The following is a 22,521-nucleotide window of genomic DNA, read 5'->3' as shown; positions in this document are numbered from 1 at the left end:
AAATTACACACACTTCTGTCATTGAGATCTTGGAAACAAATCCCATTTTTTACTTTTGGAAGAAGTTTCTCTAACTTCTGTTTAATTCTGAGGCAATCTCCTTCTAACAAGTTTTCTCCATCTACCAATTTTGCTTAAGCTAATTTAAATGGATTTTCTTTGTTACCAGGAACTTAACTAAACCAACTCTCCAGGTAAGGGTATTTTCAAGTCAAGACAAGCAGCTGATTATTTAGAAACGTTTCTAGAATATTCCTCAGGCTTAATGGAAACCTCTTGGAATTAGCTGGCTAACTGGTTAGAGTACTATATTTTCATCTTGAGTGGACCTACCCATCAAATATATTTCTAATTGTAGATTAATAAATTGTTTTGGCTTTTTTTTTTTTTAAGCATAATCAAAAAGTGTACAGCTTGCTAGAACCCATTGGTCTGATACATAATCCCACCCTCTTTCCCATGGCTACATTAGTTGCACATACATGTAGGTGTCCGGTTAGCTTGTGAAAATTCCACAAGTCCTTTTTCTTCAATTCAGATTTGTTGCAAATTCTGCTGCATTTCCTAATCACAAAGGATTCTTTTCATTTGACTGTAATTAGTAACTGGGTATTAGTTTCTCACAGTAAGGTTTCCTGCCTTTGGAACCAGTCCCAAGCACACTTGCTGTTCTGAGGTATCTTTTTTTTTTTCCCCAGCTTTGGTTATTTCACGCTACAAGCCCCAACCTTCTAAGGTTACCAGTAGGCCTTAACTTATCTATCCTGTGTATCTTAGTAACTCTCACTTCTAGTGTCACTCAGGTAAACTATGCTGTTACATGATGTACATTGAAGCTGAACTAACCCGACTTTTTCCCCAGCCCTTTTTCAGTGCTCAATTGTAACTGTGCACCAGAATCACCTGGGTAGCTTTCTGAAAACACAAAATCAGATCCTGGACTAGACTGCACTCCAGCCAGAGCTAAGCAGACTATTTAGGCAAGTGCTTCAGAAAGCTACATTTTTAAGAAGCTCTCCAGCGAATTCTGATGCACTACTTGACTATTTAGTCCCTTCAGCAGGGCAGGGTCCTTCAGGTAACTTTTAGCAACTTCCCTCCAAATCCTCAACAAGACTTCATTCCTTTCCACTTCGTAAATTTAGAATCTTTAGGAAGTTAAATTTAAAAACTTTTTCTGGTCAATTTTTTCCTTCATCATTATAATCACTAACATATGGACACCTACTAAGTGCTAGGCATTGTACTTAAAATACACAAGACAATGCTTATCTCATTACCTCAAAGGAAACACCGCTACTCAGGATTAAGCATGTATTTATTTAGTTCAGTTAACACAAACGTACATAGTTTCATTGAAACGGTGTAGCACTCTTTGCCAACAAACCATACTGGAATTGTTGGCCTCTAACAGTACAGTGGGGATATTTACACTATATACACAAAGTTAAACACATTCAGGTTTTCAAAGTTCTTTCATGACACTGGATCACATTTGATTTCATTACATAGATCACATTTTGATTACTACTGCATTTTGAAAATTTAGACCTTAAAATTTAAATAAGAGATCTGAACTTATACCAAGTTTTCATGAAAAAAATTTGATACCCAACCAGTTATTGCAAATACAATTTAAACAAGTGTTTCTTCAGTATTTGTACACAATTTGCCAATTTTTAAATATCGAATTCTGTACAGGTACTATTGGGTACAATTTTTATAGATACATAATGTGAATTCAAAATGCAGTTAAGAAAGTTACAGGAATATATACACTTGAACCCCAAACCCAAACCTGACAGTATATACAACCTATTTACAAATACATATGAACAGACAATGTATGTACATAGATTATCATAAATATTGAAAAATAGGTTAGCTTTAATGGATTAATGTTGTTCTATAAATAACATTACAGTTATAACTGAAACATCCACGGAAGACAGTAATGCAAAATGAAGTGACAAGACAGTGGTTTTAATACTGAAGACTGCTCATTAATGGGAATTCACCATTTAGGAACCTCAAGGCAGATAAGATAGCTCCAAGAAAATCATGCATTGAAATTTACCCAAGGCAGTTGATTTTGAACCTCAAACAGCCAAAGAGGATTGGAGGAGCCTCCCCACATTGATTTGCTATGAGAAGGATTCTTTTTTTCCATTCCTTCCTTGGTGCCATTGCTATTTCCTCCCATATGAAAGGATGTAAAAATTGTAGAAAACAACTTTTTATTTGGCGTTGTTCCCCAGCAGGTCTTAGATACAAAATCAGCAACTCTTTCCAGGAACTCAAGTGGAAGTGCCAATTCTTGGTCTGAACTAGAGGTGAGGTTCTGGATTCGAATGGAGTGCCCATGTCCAATTAAATGAAAGCAGTGCTGTAGAATTCATCTTCTCACTGCCGTTTAATTTCTAGATGGTCCTCAATTATTTTATCTTCGTAGAAACAAATAAAAACGGACCATTGGTTTCACCCAATGTAGCACTACAAGACGTCTTCCAGTTCCATAAAGGTCTTTAGTTACAACGTATCTTGTCTGTAAATTTAGTGACATATAATACAAGAATGCGTAACATAAACCATGTCTGCCACATTTCTGGTCCTTGCCCAAAACTAAAAATGTTTAGTTCAAGAGAAAACCTTACAGCCAGATGACTAATTGATGATTCCATTATTTGCTTCCCTCAACCACTTAATGGAATTATGTATATTAGATTTTAGACATTATGCCTGATGAGCAAAGTACCACATTATTTAATAATATATTCACCATACACTGTAACGTACAATAAATGTGCTCTTAAAGCCAAGTTTCAAAGTAATGTTTTCACTCCTAACTGGGATTGAAATGGAAGGATGAACATGCAGTTGGACCAAAACAACTACTTACACTCAGGTTGCACTGTTGTTCCTAGCTAACCATTTGTTGGATGTAAACAAATAATTCTACATTGTACAAGAATGAGATGACAATCCAGTGCAAATGAGTTTAAAAGCTTACTGCATGAGAAACCCAGTGGCCTATATGAACAGAACTTGTATTATACCAAATATCGGCGTAACCTGTGGATTAGACCTCTATTGTAGACAAAACATGAACACAACTAAGCCATATAATTGTCAAGTAATTCACACTTCCAGTAGATGAGCATTTTGAAAAGTTGTACTCTCTGGATAAAATAGTTTTGGCCTGTTGCCATCAAATGCCCATTTTCAACTGCTGGAAGCAATCTCAAAAAAGGGCTGGCCCAAAAAAAGACCCAGAGCTGTCAATACAACTCTGGAGACCGATGCAACTGAATAAACCCTGTTTTACCCAATTGCACTATTTGGTACCTCAAAATTAGTTATTTTATTTCCCACAGAAACATCTGCATTATCTTCCAATCTAATAGGTTGAAACATAAATATTTCAGTCTGAATGAACCAAATTATTTGGGAACAGAGAAGAAAAGTAACAGAGTTCATCTGATTTGTTATAGTAATAATCAATTATCCTTTAAGTAATGTTGAAGTTGAAATGGAAAAAACTATGCTAATTCACGGTACAATTTTTCATTACATCATTTTCTCTAAAAATTATTTTGGGTAAAAAAGTATTTGGCTTTTTATGCCTACAAAAGGCAAATTATTTTGTAATATTAATATTCATTTTTAAATATCAATGAAATTATTTTATGGAATTTATTAACAACCATTTCTGGATAAAGTTAAAAAAAAGTATTTCTTAAAAGTAAAATAGTGCTGCTTCTGAGGTCTTTAATTATTTTTGGTACAAAAAATAACTGTGTTTTTCTCAATGGTTATTTCAATACTTTGCTGTAAATTAAGAATTGTTTCTCACATCGAATGGTTCCATTAGGCACATTCAAGTAAAATCATAAAATATCCAAGTTAAACAATGACACAGCCAAACATGTGGCCTGATAAAAGTTAAGAGTTCGTCCATTCTCTGGAATGGAATAAAATCGTCACTTCCCTCAACCCGAGACTCGTGGTTTTGTTGTCATATCCATTTCTAACATACAGATAAGTTTCTTTAAAAAAAAAAAAAAAAAAAAAAGAGTTCACTTATTCTGCACTCAGAAGAACCAGCGAGGAATCTGCACTTCAAAGGAAGTGTAGGTGAAATTTCATAGTCATTGAGAGTTGACTCAACACTGGCATCAGATGGACTATTGGAGTTTGAGTGGTGCCAGTTAATGGCCACCTCCAGGGGCATTGTGTACCCAATCCAAAACAATCAAAGCCATGCTTCCGGTCATCACCACTATCCCACTTAACAGGAAGAACATAGCCTGCAATGAGCACACAGAGAAAACTGATAAGCAAACAAAAAAAATATATGCTAAACATTTCTCTTTCTTTTCAAATGGGACTTATAATTACTAAAGTTACATTTATTCTATAATATTCTACAGAATTATAGTTTTACCTTGCTAAATAGAAACCACTTTAAGTGACCAAGGAGTTATCTATAGTTCAAAAGAACTGTACTCTTTTTAAGTCTTCAGAACTTTCACACTTTTTCATTCCTTTCTCTTAAATGAAAAGGGAATTTCCTTTCTGAATAAAACTGCTTCATATAGAGCTGGACTGGGTGTTTTTGAGTAAAAACTGGGTTTCAGAGTAAAAACTAAGTCACGAAATCAAATCCAAGTTATGCTAAAATGCAGCCTGAGACCATGCCAGAGGTCTTTCTCAGAGACCATTAGTAAGTTTACTTATAATCCTACTCCCTTCAATTACTGCCACTATGTAATTTTGAGTAAAAGAAGATAAATTAATGGTTTATAAACAATTCTAGTACCTTAATCAGAACATAATGGTAGTGGAAAATAACAACGGAAAAGAAGTGTTTCCTAAATATCTCCACCAAGAGTCTGGTATCAGAACCATGTTGTTTGTGGTTAGCATATCATACTCTTTGTAACCAGTTGTACTTTAGAGTAAGTACTTAATAGTGAACGCTACAGACAGAAGGCCCCCCAGAGCTTTGCTTTGAAGATGGTCAGTCTTATTCAACTAAACACCCCACTCTTTCCTTTTCTATATACTCAATGCCCATTTAAGTGCCTGTCACACAGTAGGCAGTATAACAAATATTAAAAGTTGGGTCGGTATCTTTGCTTCGCTCTTTATTTCTATTCCTACCTCTAAAGTATCTAGTAACGTTCTAGCAATGAACTTAAGTATTTATTAAATGGCAAACTATCTTTCACCTCCCCTCCACTCTCCAATCTTCCATCTGTAAAGTACACCATTACAGAAATGTTTTCTAGAAACTTAAAAGTGAAACTACAACAAATGACAGCTAAGAGACTAAAATTAACATCAGCTGGGGGAATTTCTGACATTAAAAGGTTACTATGGCATCCATAGTCATAATCTTGCACTCACCCCAATCTTTTGTACAGATTTCATAGGTTCTTTCTTCACTAACTTGATATAGAAGGCAGATGGAAGAATGAAAATCAACATAGCAGCTGCGGATGCACCTGTAAAAGAACATTTACCATTTCTTGAGAATTCAATAAATCACTTATTCATGTTTTAATAAAATTCCTGGTATTTGAATCAACTTTCATACTTTTTCTAAAACTTACCAATAAAACCAAAGATATCCCTAATAGTTGGGACAAAGATGACAAGCAAATTGGTAAATCCCAAGATAGACACTGTAATGAGACCATGACGCCACCAACTGAAATCTTTTGCTGCACACAACAAGTGAGTTATGGAACTCCGGATCTGCAAATAAATAAATAAATAAATAATTTCAAAAATCCAGCTTTAATTAATGAATGAATTCCCAAATAGTAGGGAATGTATCTAAAACAGCAATTATTTCTAAAGTAAAATTGTGGCCCCTCCTCTGCTGCTGTTTCCTAAAGATCTGAACGCATAAAGATCATCCTATATCTTCAATTATTAAAAAATGCCCCATATTTTGAAAACTTACAAGGTATTAAAAAATCCTCTTCAAAACTACCACCAATTTGGTATTGCTCTAGTAGTGTCTCCCTATTCCCAGAAGATGAAAATCTCACAAATCTTCACATGTTTAAAAACTCATACATACTGAAAGCAGGGCAGGTAAGATTACTTACTGGGAAAATAACTACTGGTACTGTCAGGGTGACAGCCATTAACACAGCCAAACGGACAATGAGCAGAAGAACATCAGTTCCCACGACAGCAGAGTAGGTATGAAGCAATTCTGACTCAACGTGTTCTATGGAGAAAGACAAAAAAAACCCAAAACAAAACACAAAACCTTTAAGTGTGCCATTTTCCCTGGAGATCAAAAAGAAAATCTAATGTACAGTGAAATTTGCACCAAAGTTATTAGCTACTCACAGAAAGACTACAAACTAAGAGGCTAATAAGATTAATTTGGAATTATAGTTAATGCAATTAAAATAACATTGAAGGAAAATTTTTCTAAATACCAAGAAGAGATTTAGCCACATGACCCCCATTAAAAACAACAGGAGTTAAAACAGCTAAATCCCACAGTTTGGCTTATACTGAGTGTGTGTTTTATACAGTTTGAAGGTAACAGGAGAAGAGACAGGCAGAATGAATTCAGAGGCAAGCACATCATACAAACATGCCACCAAATGATTAATGGTATGTTTTGAAGTGTGGATTTAGAAATTACTAATACTGTACAGGAAATTCTAAGGTCTAAATTCAATTTCTCATCACAAAATATAAAATATACCACAACAGACTGTATTTTTAAAGTGATGGAACTATACACAAAAAAGCATCAGTTTCATTTCAATAAGTTTTTTTTTTTTTGTTTTTTGTTTTTTGGTAAACTAGGCATTATTTACCGTAAAATGTCAGGTATCCAAAGAGGGCAGCCAGCAGATACATGAGAAACATAGCAAAAAATGAAATCTTGGACACATTCATCATTCTTCTACGGCTGCGGCTATGTAAATTCAAAAGAAAATGCAAATATATTTTTTAGCACTAGTTATAGCAGTAGTCTAAAATTTTCCCAATAAATTTATATAAAAACAAAGTACTCACCCTTTTAACTCTTCATAGATGGGAAGAACAGCAGGATGACAGACAAATGAAAAGGTCAGAATTGGCACAGCATACACAGTCTGGAAAAAAAAAAGTAAAAATCTACTTAATATCCTGATGCAACTAACTCAAGTGTCACAATTCTACAGCTTGTAGTTTTTAAAACTAATCTTATAATCAGTCTAAAATAGTTTCTTTGCATAATTAGCTTTCATTCTTCTAATCTGTAGTAAAAATCTACTTAATATCCTGATGCAACTAACTCAAGTGTCACAATTCTACAGCTTGTAGTTTTTAAAATTAATCTTATAATCAGTCTAAAATAGTTTCTTTGCATAATTAGCTTTCATTCTTCTAATCTGTTCAAGTGTGATCAATATCCTAACTTCTGAATATGTCAATTATTGACACCATATGATTATTTCATTTCTCAATCTATTTTAAGATATAAACTAACACTTTCTTTACATTCCTCAATCACTAGCTAATCACACATATTCTAAAAAGCATCTATTATGCCTCCTCCCTTTACCATGAGTTATTTTTCAATTTCCAGTGAACAGTTTCTCTCTTTTCTTCCCTAAAATCTTCCTTTGAGAAAGTAAACATTATGTTTATATTTAGTTACCTGTGAGTTGAAGATAAAGTAACGTGGCGTGCAAGAGTGACCATCAGTCATGTTAAATTCCCCAGCAGAAGCAAAAGCTGTTGGTTGTGTTAAGGTGCTGTTTACTGTTTCATTAATTATCAAAGCCACTTCCACAGGACAAGGAATCTGAAATTTCTTGCAAATCACCTGAAAATATATTATTTGCACTTGTTAGACTGAGTAATGTGACAGGGCTTATGAAAAATATTTTCTAAAGAAAAATTATACCTACCACAATCAGAAAGAATATCATACACAATAAGGAAAGGCCACTGGTATATCCCAAATATCCTACAAGAGGGGAAAAGTAAAATCATTATTAGTTTAATGAAATGAGTTTAGAACAACTGTATTTTCTCCACTGAATAACTCGATTCTGTTGTGAAGACTTTAGGCACTAAAGTGTGCATACAGTATTAAGTTTCTAATTCTTATATACTGATACAAAATTATACTCATCACAACAAAAATAATAATGGAAAAAATCCACCATTTTGTATTACTTACAAAGCACAAGATATTATAAATGTCCACAAAATATTGTGGCCCCTTGGTAGCTATCATATCCTGCTAGGATTTTGAAGGAACTGCAGGTCTTGCACGCTGCAACTCCCAATGATTTTAGGGCTTTTGAGCTCTCATTAATTTCTAAGAGAAAGCTAACTAGCTGGCAAGAGGTTCTCTTTAGAGACAGGTTTGCTCACCTAAATTTTTCAGCAGCGACAAAGGAAAAATGACCACCAATGACACCAGGAGAACCAAATAGTCACCGTTCAGATACCACAATCTAAATTAGAGAGAAATAAGGTCAACACCAATCACAAATATCCTCAGAATAATATACATATCTTCTAACAGGACTCATTTTATAGAAATACCATTAAAAAAAAAGGTTTGGAAAAAGCATCTCTTATTCAAGACAAGAATAACTTTTTAACTTTGTGTGCTAGATGAATATTCACTCAACTTAGAAATGGTGTACGGAACAGTGTAACTACTGTCCAACTGTTTGCTCTGGGAAGACTGCCAGCTGATTCATAACATAAAATGCTTCTTAAAGGCTTGATACTAAAACAGGGAACACAAAGCTGCTTTGTTAAGCCAGTAATCTTATCTTTAAGTACTTTTAGAAAAATTGTACACCAACTTTGTTATACCTTTAAGCTTGTGATTTCTAATGCTGGAAATAAAGAAATTTTAAAACAAGGTGTTTTTTTTCCCCAGGCATTTGTTAGCAAAACTTATTAACCATTTCAACAAGGAAATGTTTTTATACTTAGATAAAATGCATGAGCAGAATCAAAAAAATACAAAACTCAATCCCCAAACCAGGACTTATTCCAGGTTGTCAGAGTATGTATGACACCTTGACCCACCTTGACTCCGAAAATATCCAAGAGATCCCTTCTGAACTTATTCTAACTGTGAATTCCAATTCACTCACTTTAGCTTTAAGGACCCCACAGAAAAATAATATTTAAAGATCAGCTTATTAAACTAAATTCCTAAAGCCACACCAGAGATAGCCACAACTCCCTATTTTGAGGTCATGAGCTGCATGAAGGTCATGTAATAAATCATCCCTCCCCGTGTTTACTTTAGGAAAAAACCTCTTAGTCCACTGGGATGAATAACTTTGCTAGAAGAATAAAGTTTCTATATTTTCTGGTAGCCTGCATTAAACAGATAAAGCTTTAAGAATTTCAAACGTATAAAAGTCTGACAGTGATTGATTTTCAATGTAATTCAAATTTTCAGTCCTGGGCCGGCCCGGTGGCACAATGGATAGTGCACCACTTGGGAGCGCGGTGGCGCTCCCGCCGAGGGTTCGGATCCCGTGTGGAGACCGGTTCCCGCTCACTGGCTGAGTGCGGTGCGGGCGCAACACCGAGGGTTTGCGATCCTGTTGCCGGTCCCTGGTACGGGTGCGACACCGAGGGTTGCGATCCCGTCACCGGTCAGTAAAAAAAGACAAAAAGGAAAAAAAAAATTTTTTTTCAGTCCTAACTTAGGTTGGGGTATATGTTCAATAGCTGTAACTTCTTAAGTGTGAATATGAAGAGAGAAGAAAGCAAATTCTAGAAAATCTGTTTATGCACACAGATTAGAAATCAGATATACAGTGTTATAGGGCTAGCCACTGTTTTTTGCCTTTCATTCTCAGAAGTTTAAATCAGTTTATAGGGGACTTCTTGGTCAGTTTCAACAGAAACATTTATGGAAAATTTATTGATAATCATTCTGTATCCAACTTCAATAAAATGTATCTAACCATTTTAGACTATAATTGTTTCTTATGAGTAACCTTACTTAGCACCTACCCAGTTGTATCTTCAATGTTCATTAATGCCTGGATCACCAAAGGTAACTCATATTTCACTATGAAGAGGTAGCTTGACATAGCTGGAGGAAAACAAAATTATACCATTACAAGTGCAAAATGTGGCATGTGACACTAAAACTCACATGTCTCTACTCTGCTACACAATGAGCAAAAAGCCTACCCAAATCACCTGTAAAAAAAAAAAAAAACCCTCTTACCTCCAATGTTCTGCATTGTAATTGATCCAGAAGCTGCAAGCTTTCCAACCAATCCAAATGCCTTATATCCCAGCTGTTCATATAATAAAGACCCTACAATTTAAGAACACAGAAGCATGAAGCAGGTACTTTATAAAAGGAGAAAATCATGATAGGTACACATTGTTTTAGAAGAGTCAAGAATGCTACCATACCTCCTTCATTGGCAGTCTTCAAAAGGAGATGAACAGAATACAGGGAAAATATTGACACAAATGTCAACAGAATTCTGATGAGAAAAGGAAAAGACACAGGGTTATAACCAAGAATGGCTATATTTAAAGACAACTCTTTTTAGTTGGTTAAACAACATTAGATATGGAATTTGTCCTTTTTGTGCCAAAATGCACTCAAGAACCGGTGTTCCCTCTCCTGCTACCTGGAGTGTCAACATTGTCCCTCACCCGGCACTAAAAACTTGCACCATGCCTCAGGTGATAGTTTCTATGGTATTGGTCAAGAGCAAGGATGCTCCACTGAGCCAAACATAGCAGGAGACACTAGAAAGCCCAACTTCCCAGTGGGGGAGTTATGAGAGTGGTGGTTGTATTTTGATTCTGGCACCATAATAATCAAATGTATGCTTGCCACTTGCATCTTCATGGTTCCCTTCAACTGTAAAATGTCGACACTATCTGCCACTAAACCCTGCCCACAGAAGGTTATTATGAAATTCACTTGAGATAGGTTCAGGAAAAGTCTTGAGACCACATGAGCTGTATAGATAAGGAGAGGAATGGGAAGGGGGAAATGCTACTAACAGTTTAAGTGTCAGGCACTACAATCTTTAGTAACAACTCAGTACAAATCAGAGAAGCAACTACTTACGCTGCACCCCAGAGTAAAGAATACAGGCTCAGTATTGTCACAAAGTTAAACGATGCCTGTGCTAGAACAAGCAGCCTATAAGACTGACTGTTTTCTTCCTTAAACCTTGCACTTGGATTGGGGAAAAAAAAAAAAGAACAGAGAGAACAGAGAAGGACCAAAGGGACCGTAATGTCACTTGGTTTTCCTTTAGGGTATGGATTCTCTCTCCTTCCAGCTTCACTTTCCTTCTACCCAGGTAAGTCAAGAAAAATAGGGATTTTTTTTAAAAAAGGAATAAAGAAATCAAAGAAACACATAAAAAACACTGCAAACGAGAGTCACATGGTTTTTGACTCTGTACGAACAAACTGTACACAGAACCATGTAAGGTGCTGGTAAACAAACTGATGTCTATTAAATGCAGGAGGTGGCATTAAAGCTACTTTCTAATGCCAGAAGTCTTAAGGGGTCTAATCTGAGGGGACATCACGAACCTCACTTCTAGCTGGAGAAACTGTTGATTTAATTAAAAACAATTAAGTCCTCCCATGTCTTACACTAAAATGATAATGTGGGAGAAAAGAACTTCATAATCTTTGAGTTCACTTTCAACCTCAAGATTAATTCTATGTAAGGTTACCTACAGAGTTGTTTGAGCAGACCATGACATCCATGCAGCTTTTGGACCATTTACCTCTACATTTCTAAGTATAATGGAAGTACTGATGAAAAAACTCACTGTAACAATCCTCATTATTATTTAGCCATCTACTGAAACAGTTAATCAAACAAATAATCACCTATTAAAGTACAAGTAATTCCAAAAGTGCAAGGATATCATCAATATTTTGCTTTTACTAATGAAACGGAAGTGCCATTTTCTCATTTAAATTCTGCACTATAACCACAGTGGCAACATTTTAAAATTGCCTACAGTCTTTATACCAAGAGCTAGGAAGGGTTTCAAATACTTAACAGTGATGCCATTCCAGTTCCCCACTAAAAACTTTGAAATTCTGGTCTTTTCTATTTAAATTCCTGGACCTTCAGCTTAATAAGAGGTCTCAAAAAGCCTCATTCTAACGAAGCAAGCCAGACTGAATCCTTCTAGTACTCAAAGCCAGGCTTAACATTGGTGTGGAATTTCACAAAGCAGAACTTTGCAAAGGTCTGCTTTTCTTTTCATGCACATTCTATCATGCTGGAGAAAATAACTTGAGTAGAAGGCACCAGTCAGCTAACTAAAACAAAGCAGCTATTCCATGCTATGCATGTGTGGTTTCCTCATCTGTACAAAAAAGGTATTAAGTCACACATCCTCCACAGAAATTGCCTTCACCAAGAGTCCATATGTACTTAAACTTAACAGCTATGACAAACATCATTGAAAAACACATGTTTAAACTTGCATGTATTTTTGTTTTGTGCTTTTTTCTGGAAATAAGGTCCATATTTTTTCCACCATATTCTCCAAGGGTCAATAACCCCCAAATGGTTAAGAACCACTGCTCCAAAGTCTTCTGTACTTCCAAAATTCTACCCAGTTATTTATGCTGGAAAGCACAGGAGTAACTAATTCTATCTGGGCAATTAGGGGGAAAAGCATTTAAAAGAAGGTACTTATTAAAATATTTTTTTGCCACAGCATGTGGCAATCAAGCAGCTGGAAAAAACAAACATTAAAAAAAAACACATGTACTGCTTTTCAGCATCAAGAAAATTATGACTCACTTGTCTGAAAACAAACATGTTCCAGGCCAGGTAAATACCACCACACCTTATAATTTAGAAGAATTCTTTTTCTTATGCATGTAAGGGGTCACAGGACTTTGTCAATTTACCAAACTAATTTAAAGACACTATGCTTATTAATATTTTTGGCTTCTGATTTTGCCAGAACAAAACTTGTAGCTACTCTGGATTCATCAATAATTCTTTTTTTTAATATCCAACATCTGCTACAACTTTATTCCCATTGACTTAAAAGACTTCTGGCTTTATTTGTCTGTTTTAAGAGTTGTCCTATTTTTTTCTACTTGTAGTAGAATGAAGAGAATTGAAGTTCCTTACACTTTTAATTTTAAGCAAAGAATTTCTACTTTTAAGTCGACTACTTCAACTGTAAACTCAGTTCTGGAGCCAAAATATATGTTTTACTGTCATATTAACTGCCCTGCTTGGCAGACTCACTACTTACACATACTTACATAAAAAGAGCAATTCCAGTATTAGCCATGGCATAAGAAAGCCCAAGGATTCCACTGCCCACAATCGCATTGCTCAGATTAAATACTGACATTCCAAAGGAAGTAGTACCTGGATGCTACATAGAGGGAAAACGATAACCAAACATATAATAATTAAAAGGAGAAAACCAGCTTTGGGCAAGTTAGATTTGACATCTAAAAGTAATACTATTCTTTTACTCCATAAAGCCACATACAAACAAACAATTATTTTTGACTTACAAAGTCTGTTTCATATTTCTTCTTCCCCAAATTCGATTCAAGTAAAAAGTTCTGGTTTTCAGGATCTACATCTGCATAGTGGCTGTAAAAAACATATGCATATATAATTGTAAATTGGACTAAGAAATATATAGACGATAATACATCAGATTGCTTTAATATAAAGTAGCCCCCCCCCGTACTTGTCACAACAACATTAGGTAAATGTACAAATATTAACCAGGAGTCAACTTTCACACGAGATACTGTCACTCTAATAAGACAACCGCATACTCATTCGGAGATCACGCACTCTTTCCCAATGTTACAGTAAATTAAACAACAGAAGCAGAGTTCTAGGTACTCTGTCCCAACGACCTGCCCCAACTTTTTTTTTTTTAAAAGTGCACAACTTCTCCCACCTTTTCAGAGCAGCTTGCTTGGTGGGGTAGGAGTAGTTGAAGTCGCTGTTGGAACTGTAGCTGCTGCTGTCCTCATCCGGGGAAATACTGAACCTTCCCATTTCGGTTTTCTTCATACTGAGCACCAGCAGGAATCGGGTGCGGCGAGCAGCTCTGGGCTCCTTTTGTCCTTGGCGGTACACCGGCCCGCGCGGCTGCCTGTGAAGGTAGAGGCGGCGTCAGGACTGCAGCGCCCGCCCGCCCGCCGCGGTCACGTGACGCCGCCGGGAGTCGCAGCGCGGCTGATTCATCCCCGGCCAGGGAGTGGAAAAGTACCAGCCGAGCGCGAGGGGCGGGGGCGCGCCGAGGGGCGGAAAAGTACAGACGGCGGAGCCGCCGAGAACAAAGATGATCCCATCGCGGCGCTGCGCCGCCGCGGCCCCTTCTCCAGCGGATTTCAGAGTTTCACCCTCTCCATTATCCTGAGTCGGAGCGGAGGGGGTCGGGGGGGGGGTCTGTTTTGCTTTTCCCCAGCCGCTGTGCTCGTGCACTAGCACGCAGGACACACATCCCGCCCAGGCACTGGCTAGTGTCTACGCAGCCTAGGCACACAGCTCGCTCTAGCATTCGGAACAGCAGTGTCGCGGAATCCGTCCTTCACTGCCCGGCGCCCCCAGAGGGGAAAAAGCCTCTGCGGCAGATAGCATTCCTCCTGAAGGAAGCGGAAAGGGCTGACATATCCCTCCCCAGCCCAGAAGGGGCGAACGCCTGGCCTCGGGCGCGGAGGCGCCGAGGAGGGTTTGTTTACCCGCGCACGCCGGTGCCCTCGAGCACACCCGTCCACAGGCATTTGGCCCGCCAGTGCTTCGCCAGCCGGCCCCTCCTATGCCCGGAAAGGAAACTGATGCAATATCGATCGTCGATTGTCAAACGTTCCCGGCCCCTCTTCCCAATCCTGGCCTCTGTTTTAATATAAGCCTAAGCCACCTCCACCACCTCCAGATTCCTAGCCCCTGGACTTAATTTTTTTATTAAAGCAAGTCAGTCACAAGACTTGCCGCAGCGGAGCCGTGGGCCGGGCTGGCTCCCCTCCCCCTAACGGGAAGATGCGGCTCCGTGTCCCCTCCCCGGCCAGCCCCGCGGGGCTGTCACCCACGTACGGCGGGCCGGGGTCGAAGGCGGGCCCCGACAACCGAAAACGCCCGCCACAGGAGGAAACGGCCCCTCGGTGGCCTTCCCGCCGCGGCCCCTCCCCCACTCCGGTCCGGCCCCGCGCCCTCTGCACAGACGCCCCCCGCGCGCCTTACCTCGGTGGTCTCCGCTCCTGTGCCCCGCAAACCTCACGCAAACGTCTTCAATGGGGTTGTTTCAGTCAAACAAAAATTGTAAGAAACAAGCAAAAAACCCAAAAAATCCCACAATAGACAGAACAAAATTTTAAGAGGAAATGGCAAATTGCCGCCCCAATCCCCCGAGGTCCGCCGTGTCAAGGAAAAGGCGCGAGTGTTCGGGAACGCGTGGTCGGGGTGCGAGCGGCGGTGCGGGGAAGGCGGTGCGGGAAAGGCGCTCCGGGGCGGCGGCGTCGCAAGGCTCTGGAGCAGCTTTTGCCAGCGGCGGGTTATAGTGAGGAGCCGTCTCTTTGCAGTTCCCTTCGGTGCCAGTCACCAGCAGTCTCTGCTTTTGGGGAACACATCAAGGCTTTTTGGGGACACATCCCGCCCACCAAACCCTTTCCTGACTTATTTTTGTGATTTACATTAGGGTTTTCTCTCGCAAACTTGGGCCAAGGCAGCAACGTTGTCCTGGTGGTTTCTGTTCTCGTTCTTTCTTTTCCACCTAGACCTGCTTTCACTCTTCAGAACTAGCCTGATTAGGTCGTTTGGCAGCTCCGTTTGGGGATAGCCTTTCTGTACGCATGGAAAACCCTACTAGGGAAAAAGTTACGTTCGGACCAGCAAGCCAGACTCCTTGAAAGGAAGGCCCGATTGGGGGTCCGGCTCTCCGGAGGCCGTTTAGGAGTCCCCAGTTTTCCCTTTGCCGACACATCGCACTCATTCCACCATCCCCACCCCCAATTTGAAAGCTCTTCTTTCCCTCTTCGCCTCCCTTTCCCTGCATTTACAAAGGCGCTACCTTCGTTGGAATGCCCGTCTGAGATGCTTTCTCCTGGGCCTGGCCCTTTCCTTCGGTGGCGATGTGGTCTTGCTGAGCACGGTTACTAGGGCGCCCCTTCGCTGTGGAATACTTGGTGCTGCCGGAAAGGCAAGAGTCCTTCCCTTGCGGGAAACAAAGACCCTTTGGGAGAGAGAAATGTTAGCTGAATGAATGAATAAACAAACGACTTTGACATACTGCTCTCTTCCTTTTGGGGACGTGGAAGAGATTGGGCAGGGCACAGAGGAAAGGGTTGGGTGTGATCACAGTTTTTGCTTTCAATGTTTTCCTGAGGAAATCTGTACAACTGCCTATTTCCGTGGCACGTGAGGATTCGGGTGCCCTCGGCCTGCACCAGTGTCCATGACTGACAGGAGAGGTCCTGATTTCTCCTTTACACTTCTGTGCTCTCCACTCCAACCCTTCTACTCTGGTCGGACCAGTCTCAGTTAAACAATAGTCTTTCTTGCTTAGTGCCTAACCTCCCCTTACCCCCTCAAATGCCATCGTCACTCAAGACTTACTCACTGAGCCTCAGGAAAGCCTCGCTCTGCCTTTCTTAATCTCTCCCTTCTCAAAAGTCTTTTTGCAGGTAGTATTTTCTAAACCATGTGGTGCAGGACTTTTTTAAACCTGTGCTGTCTTGTACTCAAAATTGTTCAAATTTGTCTGTAGTCTTGTCTACCCAAGGAGATTGTGAACTCCCTTGGGTAGACAAGACTAGCCAAGGGAGGGCAGGTTTGGAATTTGACACACAATCAGGGCCTAAAAATTTGATTATCTTCCTTCCACATACAGTCCCTGGTAACAACAATCAACTTTTCTTGTCAGAAAAACAATCTTAGTGGTGGTTTAGAGAGGAGTCCCAGGAAGTTCCTTTATATCGGGTTTCAACTGATAAAAATCAAAAGGTTTTAAACCACTTTTTCATTCCAGGTGAATTTACGGTCATTCCTCTGCCCAGTCAGAGGTGGTGAGGAAGCACTCTGGGTCAGTGGTTATGGCTGTCAAGTAGCACTCACAATTACACCTCTTGTCCTTTGGACTTTTTGGTGGTTTGTATTGCAACACATATTTGAAAGAAGCACAATACCTGTAAAATTGAGAGAGAGTGTGTGTGTGTGTGTGTGTGTGTGTGTACTAAGGGAGCTGTAATCTTGATCTGATCTCTGTGTGATCAGAACCTGAACAGTAAATGACAAAAGAGAAAAGGAGGGGTTGAAACTTCCATTTTCCATTGCCAGTTTGATTCATGTTTTTCAATGGCCAATCTGACTCAAGTGTCTTCCAACTGAGGACTAATGTGTTTGGGTTTTTGCTGTTATGCTTTGGCTAGAGTGCATGAGACACAGTGCCCTCACCTGATTTCTGGGCAACTACATCACTAAACGCCTATTGGTCAAAGTGCTACAATTTTGTTTGATTTCTAAGCTAATGTTCTAGAAGAACAGTATTTTTCAAACTGCAGAATGGGACCAAGTAGTGGATAGTGATGAATTTAGTGGATTATTACCAGCCCTTTTATTTTCTTTAATGCAATAGAACAGAATAGAATTTTTAAAAAGATCAGTATGTCTTATATAGTAATATTATGTCTTATTTAGTAAATCTTTTATTTTGATTATGTATAAATGTGTATTCTGAGTTGTGATGTAAAATGTATTTCTTGCTGTGTGTTGGAGGTCAAAGAACTTTGAAAGCTACTGAAAGTGAACCTTACAGCCTATTCTAAGACAGAAAAAGTCACAAACAGTTGTCAATTCTGCATTTTCAGCAATGCATTGTCAAGGTAGGTTATTAGAACTTTTTAGTGAGGGTAGATAGCTCTTTTTGGAGAATTATTTGACCATTTATTACCTGATAAAAAAGAGTGGTTTTGTTTCCTGGAGGCTGTAACTAGTTAACCCTTTCCAACTTGTTAAACAGCTGGTCTTTAGGATAACCCTCAAAATTCTGTTTATCCAACATTTCAATTTGCCTATAGTGGGCTTAAACGCTAAATTTGCTTCTCTCTACCCTCTATTTTCAACTGAATGGTTTCATTCTTTGGTTGGCTTCCATGGCTTTCTTTGATGTGGCCCAGCCTATATTTCCAAACTTATCTCTTATTATTCCTTGTGGTAGGCAGTTTCTAAAATGGCCCCCAATAAATCCCATCTCCCAGTATTCACACCTATTTGTTATCCCCTCTCCTTGAGTATGGGCTGGGTCTAATGATGCATTTCTATTCGGCAAAAGTGATGACATGCCACTTCTGAGACTAGGTTACAAAAAGACCGTGGCTTCCGTCTTGCTCTCTCCTGCTGGCTTTCTCTTGTTCTCTCCCTCATTTGCTTTAAGGGAAGCCAGCTGCCATCTTGAGAACCATCCTACAGAGAGGTACTTGTGGCAAGAAACTGATGTCTCTGGTAACAACCAGGAAGGACCTGAGGCCTGCCAACAGTCACCTGAGTAAGCTTGGTAGCAGATCCTGCCTGGTTGAACCTTGAGATGACTGCAGTCCCAGCTAATATTTTATTTTAGCCAGAGGACCCAGGTAAGCCCAGCCTGGAGTCCTGATCCACAATAATAAGTAATAATAAATATATATATATATATTTTTTGTCTTTTTCCGTGTCCGGCAACGGATCACAACCCTCAGTGTCGCCCCTGTACCGGACCGGGACCGGCAACGGGATCGCAACCCTCGGTGTTGCCCCCATGCCTCGCTTAGCCAGTGAGCGGGAACCGGTCTGTATGTGGGATCCGAACCCTCGGCGGGAGCGCCGCCGCGCTTCCCAAGCGGCACACTAGCGCATGCACCACCGGGCCGGCCCGTAATAATAAATATTTACTGTTTTAAGCCACTAAATTTTGGCACAGTTTATTACACAGCAATAAATAACTAATACATTCCCCTTTATGTGCTGTATGCTTTTGCCAAAATGTATTCCTCAGTGTTCTCAGTATAAACCATTTTCCATTTAAACCATTCCCACTGCTTGGAATGTTCTTCACACCTCCTCTTCCCTGCCATTACTATATATCTAAATTCTATCTTTCCTTTGAAGCCCAGTTTAAATACCACAACTTTCATTCGCTCTTCTTTATTTGATGATCCTGTTCAAAACTGATCTCGTTCTGCTTTCAACTTAGTTCTTCATAAATATCTTTTTGTGATGCTTCTTTTTGTGTTGTCTATGTACTAGATTTTTGTTAGGGTCTTTCCAGGGTAGACTCTGGCTAGTCACACTCAGCACAAGTCACTTGTAAAAAGAAGGTACTTTTTAAACACATGCGTGATTTAAATACATTTTTTCTTTATATTCTTTACAGTATCTTTTACCACCTGAAATTGTGTTAAATATATTTACTTATTTACTTGTTTATTGTCTGTCTCCCTCACTATAATATAAGCCCACAAGGGCAGGGATTTAATCTGTTTTGATCACTGCTAGCTCCAGCACCTAAAACGGTGCCTGATAATACATTTTTACTAAGTGAATAAGTGCAGGAGTAACTAGTTTTGAGTTTCGCTAGAACCTGGAGAAACTATAATATGTCTAAAGAGCATAGATCTCATCCCCTACTGGCGAAAGTGGAACTCTTGATTTTCCTATCAAAACTGTTCCTTTTCTACTCTTTCCAATTTAGAAGAGTACTACTGCATGATTCATGAGGGAACTCAGGCCCCAAACCAGGGAGTCATCTTGAGTCCTCCTTTTCCTCAAATATCCAATTCATCAGCAAGTTTTAAGGGCTCTACCTCTAAATGTATTCAGAATCCTGCCACTTCTCACCATTTCCCCCGCTCTGGAGCTAGTCTAAGCAGCCATCACCTCTCTCCTGGATCACAGCCTAACTAATGTGTAGGCTTCCATTCTTGGTGCTCACAGTCTACTCTGCACCCTGCAGTCGGAAAGATGATCTCAGACCATAAATCAAATCTCTTGCTTAAAGGGATAAATCATTCCCTTACTTAAAGCCCTCCAGCGACTTCTAATTGCAATCAGAATGAAATCCATATTCCTCACTTAACATGGTCTTACCTGGCTGTGCCCTTCCTACCTCCTCAACCTCATCTCCTACCACTTTTTCTCCTTTTTCACTATGTACTAGCCACACTGATTTTCCTTTTGTTCCTAAGACACACTAAGTTATTCCCTTTCTAGGGCTTTGCACTTCTGTCCCTTCTGCCTACAAATCTTCTTGTCTGTATATTTGTATGGCTGCCTTCTCATGTTTAGATCTCACCTTAAATGTAACTGCCACAAAAAAAAAAACTTCCTTAACCATTCCAGCAAAAGTTGTTCCTTGCACTCAAGTTTCATTTCCCCATTGTCCTATTTCATTTTTTATTGCATTTTTTTCATGATATGAAAACATACTGTTTAATTATTTATTTGCTTGTGATTTCCCCCTTTCAGCATCTTCCTTCCCAAATCCCTTTCTGCAATGTTAACCACACGAGGAAAAGAAGACTTCGTTTGCTCATCATTCAATCTTCAGTACAGTGCCTAGAACAGTGCCTGATACATAGGGATTTAGTGAATTAATACATTTAACTTTATTCCTCAGTGCCTAGCACAAAATAAACTCTGAATAAATGTCTATTGCAATGGTTTGAACAAATGTCTATTGCAAAGAACAGTTTTGTTTTTTTCTCAGACCCAGTCTTTTGTAAGCCACAAGGAGGAGAATGAATTCCAACACTTGCTTTCTAAAGGCTTTGTTTCAACAAATTAAATGACCCTTTGCTATGTACACAGCCTGACTTCCTTGTCTCAGGACAGTGTTATTCAAAATTCAAGTATGAACACTGGCATTATGGAGAGAGAATGAGGTTACTTTTCTTCCTGTCCATCTCCCTTCAAACCACACCCTTCCCTTTATTTGAATGACTTCCATATTTTCTTTCTTTTAAAATTTATTTTAATTTTAAATTGACAAATAAAAATTGTATATATTTATCACATACAACATGATGTTTTGAAATATGTATACATTGCAAAATGGCTCAATTGAGCTAATTAACATATGCTTTATCTCACATGCTTATTTTTTTGTGGTGGGAATACTTAAAATCTACTTTCTTAGCAATTTTCAAAATATAATACATTTTTATTAACTATAGTCACCATGTTGTACAATAGATGTCTTAAACTTATTCCTACTATCTAACTGAAATTTTGTATTCTTTGACCAACATCTCCCCAACCCTACCCTTCCCCAGCCCCTAGTAACCACCATTCTACTCTCTACTTCTATGAGTTCAACTTTTTTAGATTTCACATGTAAGCAAGACCATGTGGGATTTGTCTGTTTGTGTCTGACTTATTTAACTTAACATAATGTCCTCCAGTTTCATCCATGTTATCACATTCCATATTTTCTTTTCTTAATATTAATCTCTGTCAGGTCTCTCGGCAGATTCCTCTCTCAACTCCTTTTTTTTTTCTTTTTATCATTCTGTATATTTTATTCTTGGGATTATGTTTAGAAGATGCACAATATTTATTGGGTTGTATTTAATCTTTGTAAGGCAGCTCCCAAGCCTAAAGCAACAGTATTGACTCAGTGAGCACTTTGCTGACTTTGGCATGTTTTTCTTTTCTTTACTTTCTATTTTTTTTTTTTTTTGGAGGTTGGCCGGTACAGGGATTGAACCCTGAATCTTGATGTTATCAACACCACATTCTAACCAACTGAGCTAGTGGGCCAGCCCTGGCATGCTTTTCTGATGGTGAAGAATACAGTACTAGATACTGGTTGCTGTGTAACAAATTATTTCAAAACTTAGTGTCTGAAAACAACAATACTTCATTATTTCTCAAAGTTTCTATGAATCAAGAATTCAAGAGCAGCTCAGCTGGGTATTCTGGCTTGGAGTCGTTTATGAGGTTATGAGCAGTTAGCTGTCAGGGGACTGTAATCACCTGATGGCTTGACTGGGACTGGAAGATCTGTTTCCAGGGTCACTCATTGACATCATGGTAAATTGGTTCTGACTAGCTGGTTCCTCTCAAAGAAGGTGTCCCCACAAGCCTAAGCCTGATTGAGAGTCCTAACATGGCAGCCGGATTATCCCAGAGCAAGTGATCCAAGAAAGAACAAAGCAGAAGCTGCAGTGCCTTTATGAACTAGCCTTGGAAGTCACACTTTTATCACCTCTTCTGTATTCTATTAATCACCAAGGCAAGACCTGATTCAACACAGAAGAGGACTATACAAAGGCGTGACTACCAGGAGGTGAGGATCATTGGGGGCTATCTTGGAGACTGGCTACCATAGACAGGTTGTCAGCAGCAGGAAATTTTTATTGCAATAAACACAATATGCAATTAAAAGTGGCTTAAATGAAGAGACTTACTACCTCACATAACAGGAAGTCTGTAGAGAGGGCAGTTTGGGGGTTAATTCCTCCAAGACTAAGAGCTCATCATCTTTT

The 22,521-nt window shown here is 39.0% G+C and overlaps 1 protein-coding gene across 1 annotated transcript; it reads right to left on the bottom strand.

Moving 5' to 3' along the window:
- Positions 1-1,300: 1,300 nt before the first annotated feature.
- On the bottom strand, positions 1,301-15,515 carry SLC38A2 (solute carrier family 38, member 2). The gene is made up of 16 exons (XM_008565815.1): positions 15,248-15,515; positions 13,962-14,159; positions 13,561-13,642; positions 13,300-13,415; positions 10,438-10,511; positions 10,244-10,336; positions 10,024-10,105; positions 8,407-8,489; positions 7,935-7,993; positions 7,682-7,849; positions 7,054-7,133; positions 6,852-6,952; positions 6,120-6,244; positions 5,616-5,760; positions 5,410-5,507; positions 1,301-4,307 (listed from the first exon to the last, which is right to left on the bottom strand). The coding sequence occupies exons 2-16, from the start codon at positions 14,075-14,077 to the stop codon at positions 4,209-4,211; spliced, it is 1,521 nt and encodes a 506-aa protein (XP_008564037.1). The 5' UTR covers positions 14,078-14,159; positions 15,248-15,515; the 3' UTR covers positions 1,301-4,208.
- Positions 15,516-22,521: the final 7,006 nt, after the last annotated feature.

Source organism: Galeopterus variegatus, unplaced genomic scaffold (genome assembly GCF_000696425.1).
Source record: "Galeopterus variegatus unplaced genomic scaffold, G_variegatus-3.0.2 Scaffold204, whole genome shotgun sequence".
NCBI classification, from domain to species: Eukaryota; Metazoa; Chordata; class Mammalia; order Dermoptera; family Cynocephalidae; genus Galeopterus; species Galeopterus variegatus.
The sequence above is the reverse complement of the archived record's forward strand: the minus strand, read 5'-3'. Positions and strand labels throughout refer to the sequence as shown.

Bases quoted from the DNA above. Each gene is read 5' to 3' on its own strand.
- SLC38A2 (XM_008565815.1), bottom strand. From the start codon at position 14,077: ATGAAGAAAACCGAAATGGGAAGGTTCAGTATTTCCCCGGATGAGGAC. The intron at 10,512-13,299 runs GTAAGTATGTGT...TTTTCTCATCAG, and splicing joins ACTGGAATTGCTCTTTTTAT to AATTCTGTTGACATTTGTGT. The intron at 5,761-6,119 runs GTAAGTAATCTT...ATTTATTTGCAG, and splicing joins TACCAGTAGTTATTTTCCCA to ATCCGGAGTTCCATAACTCA.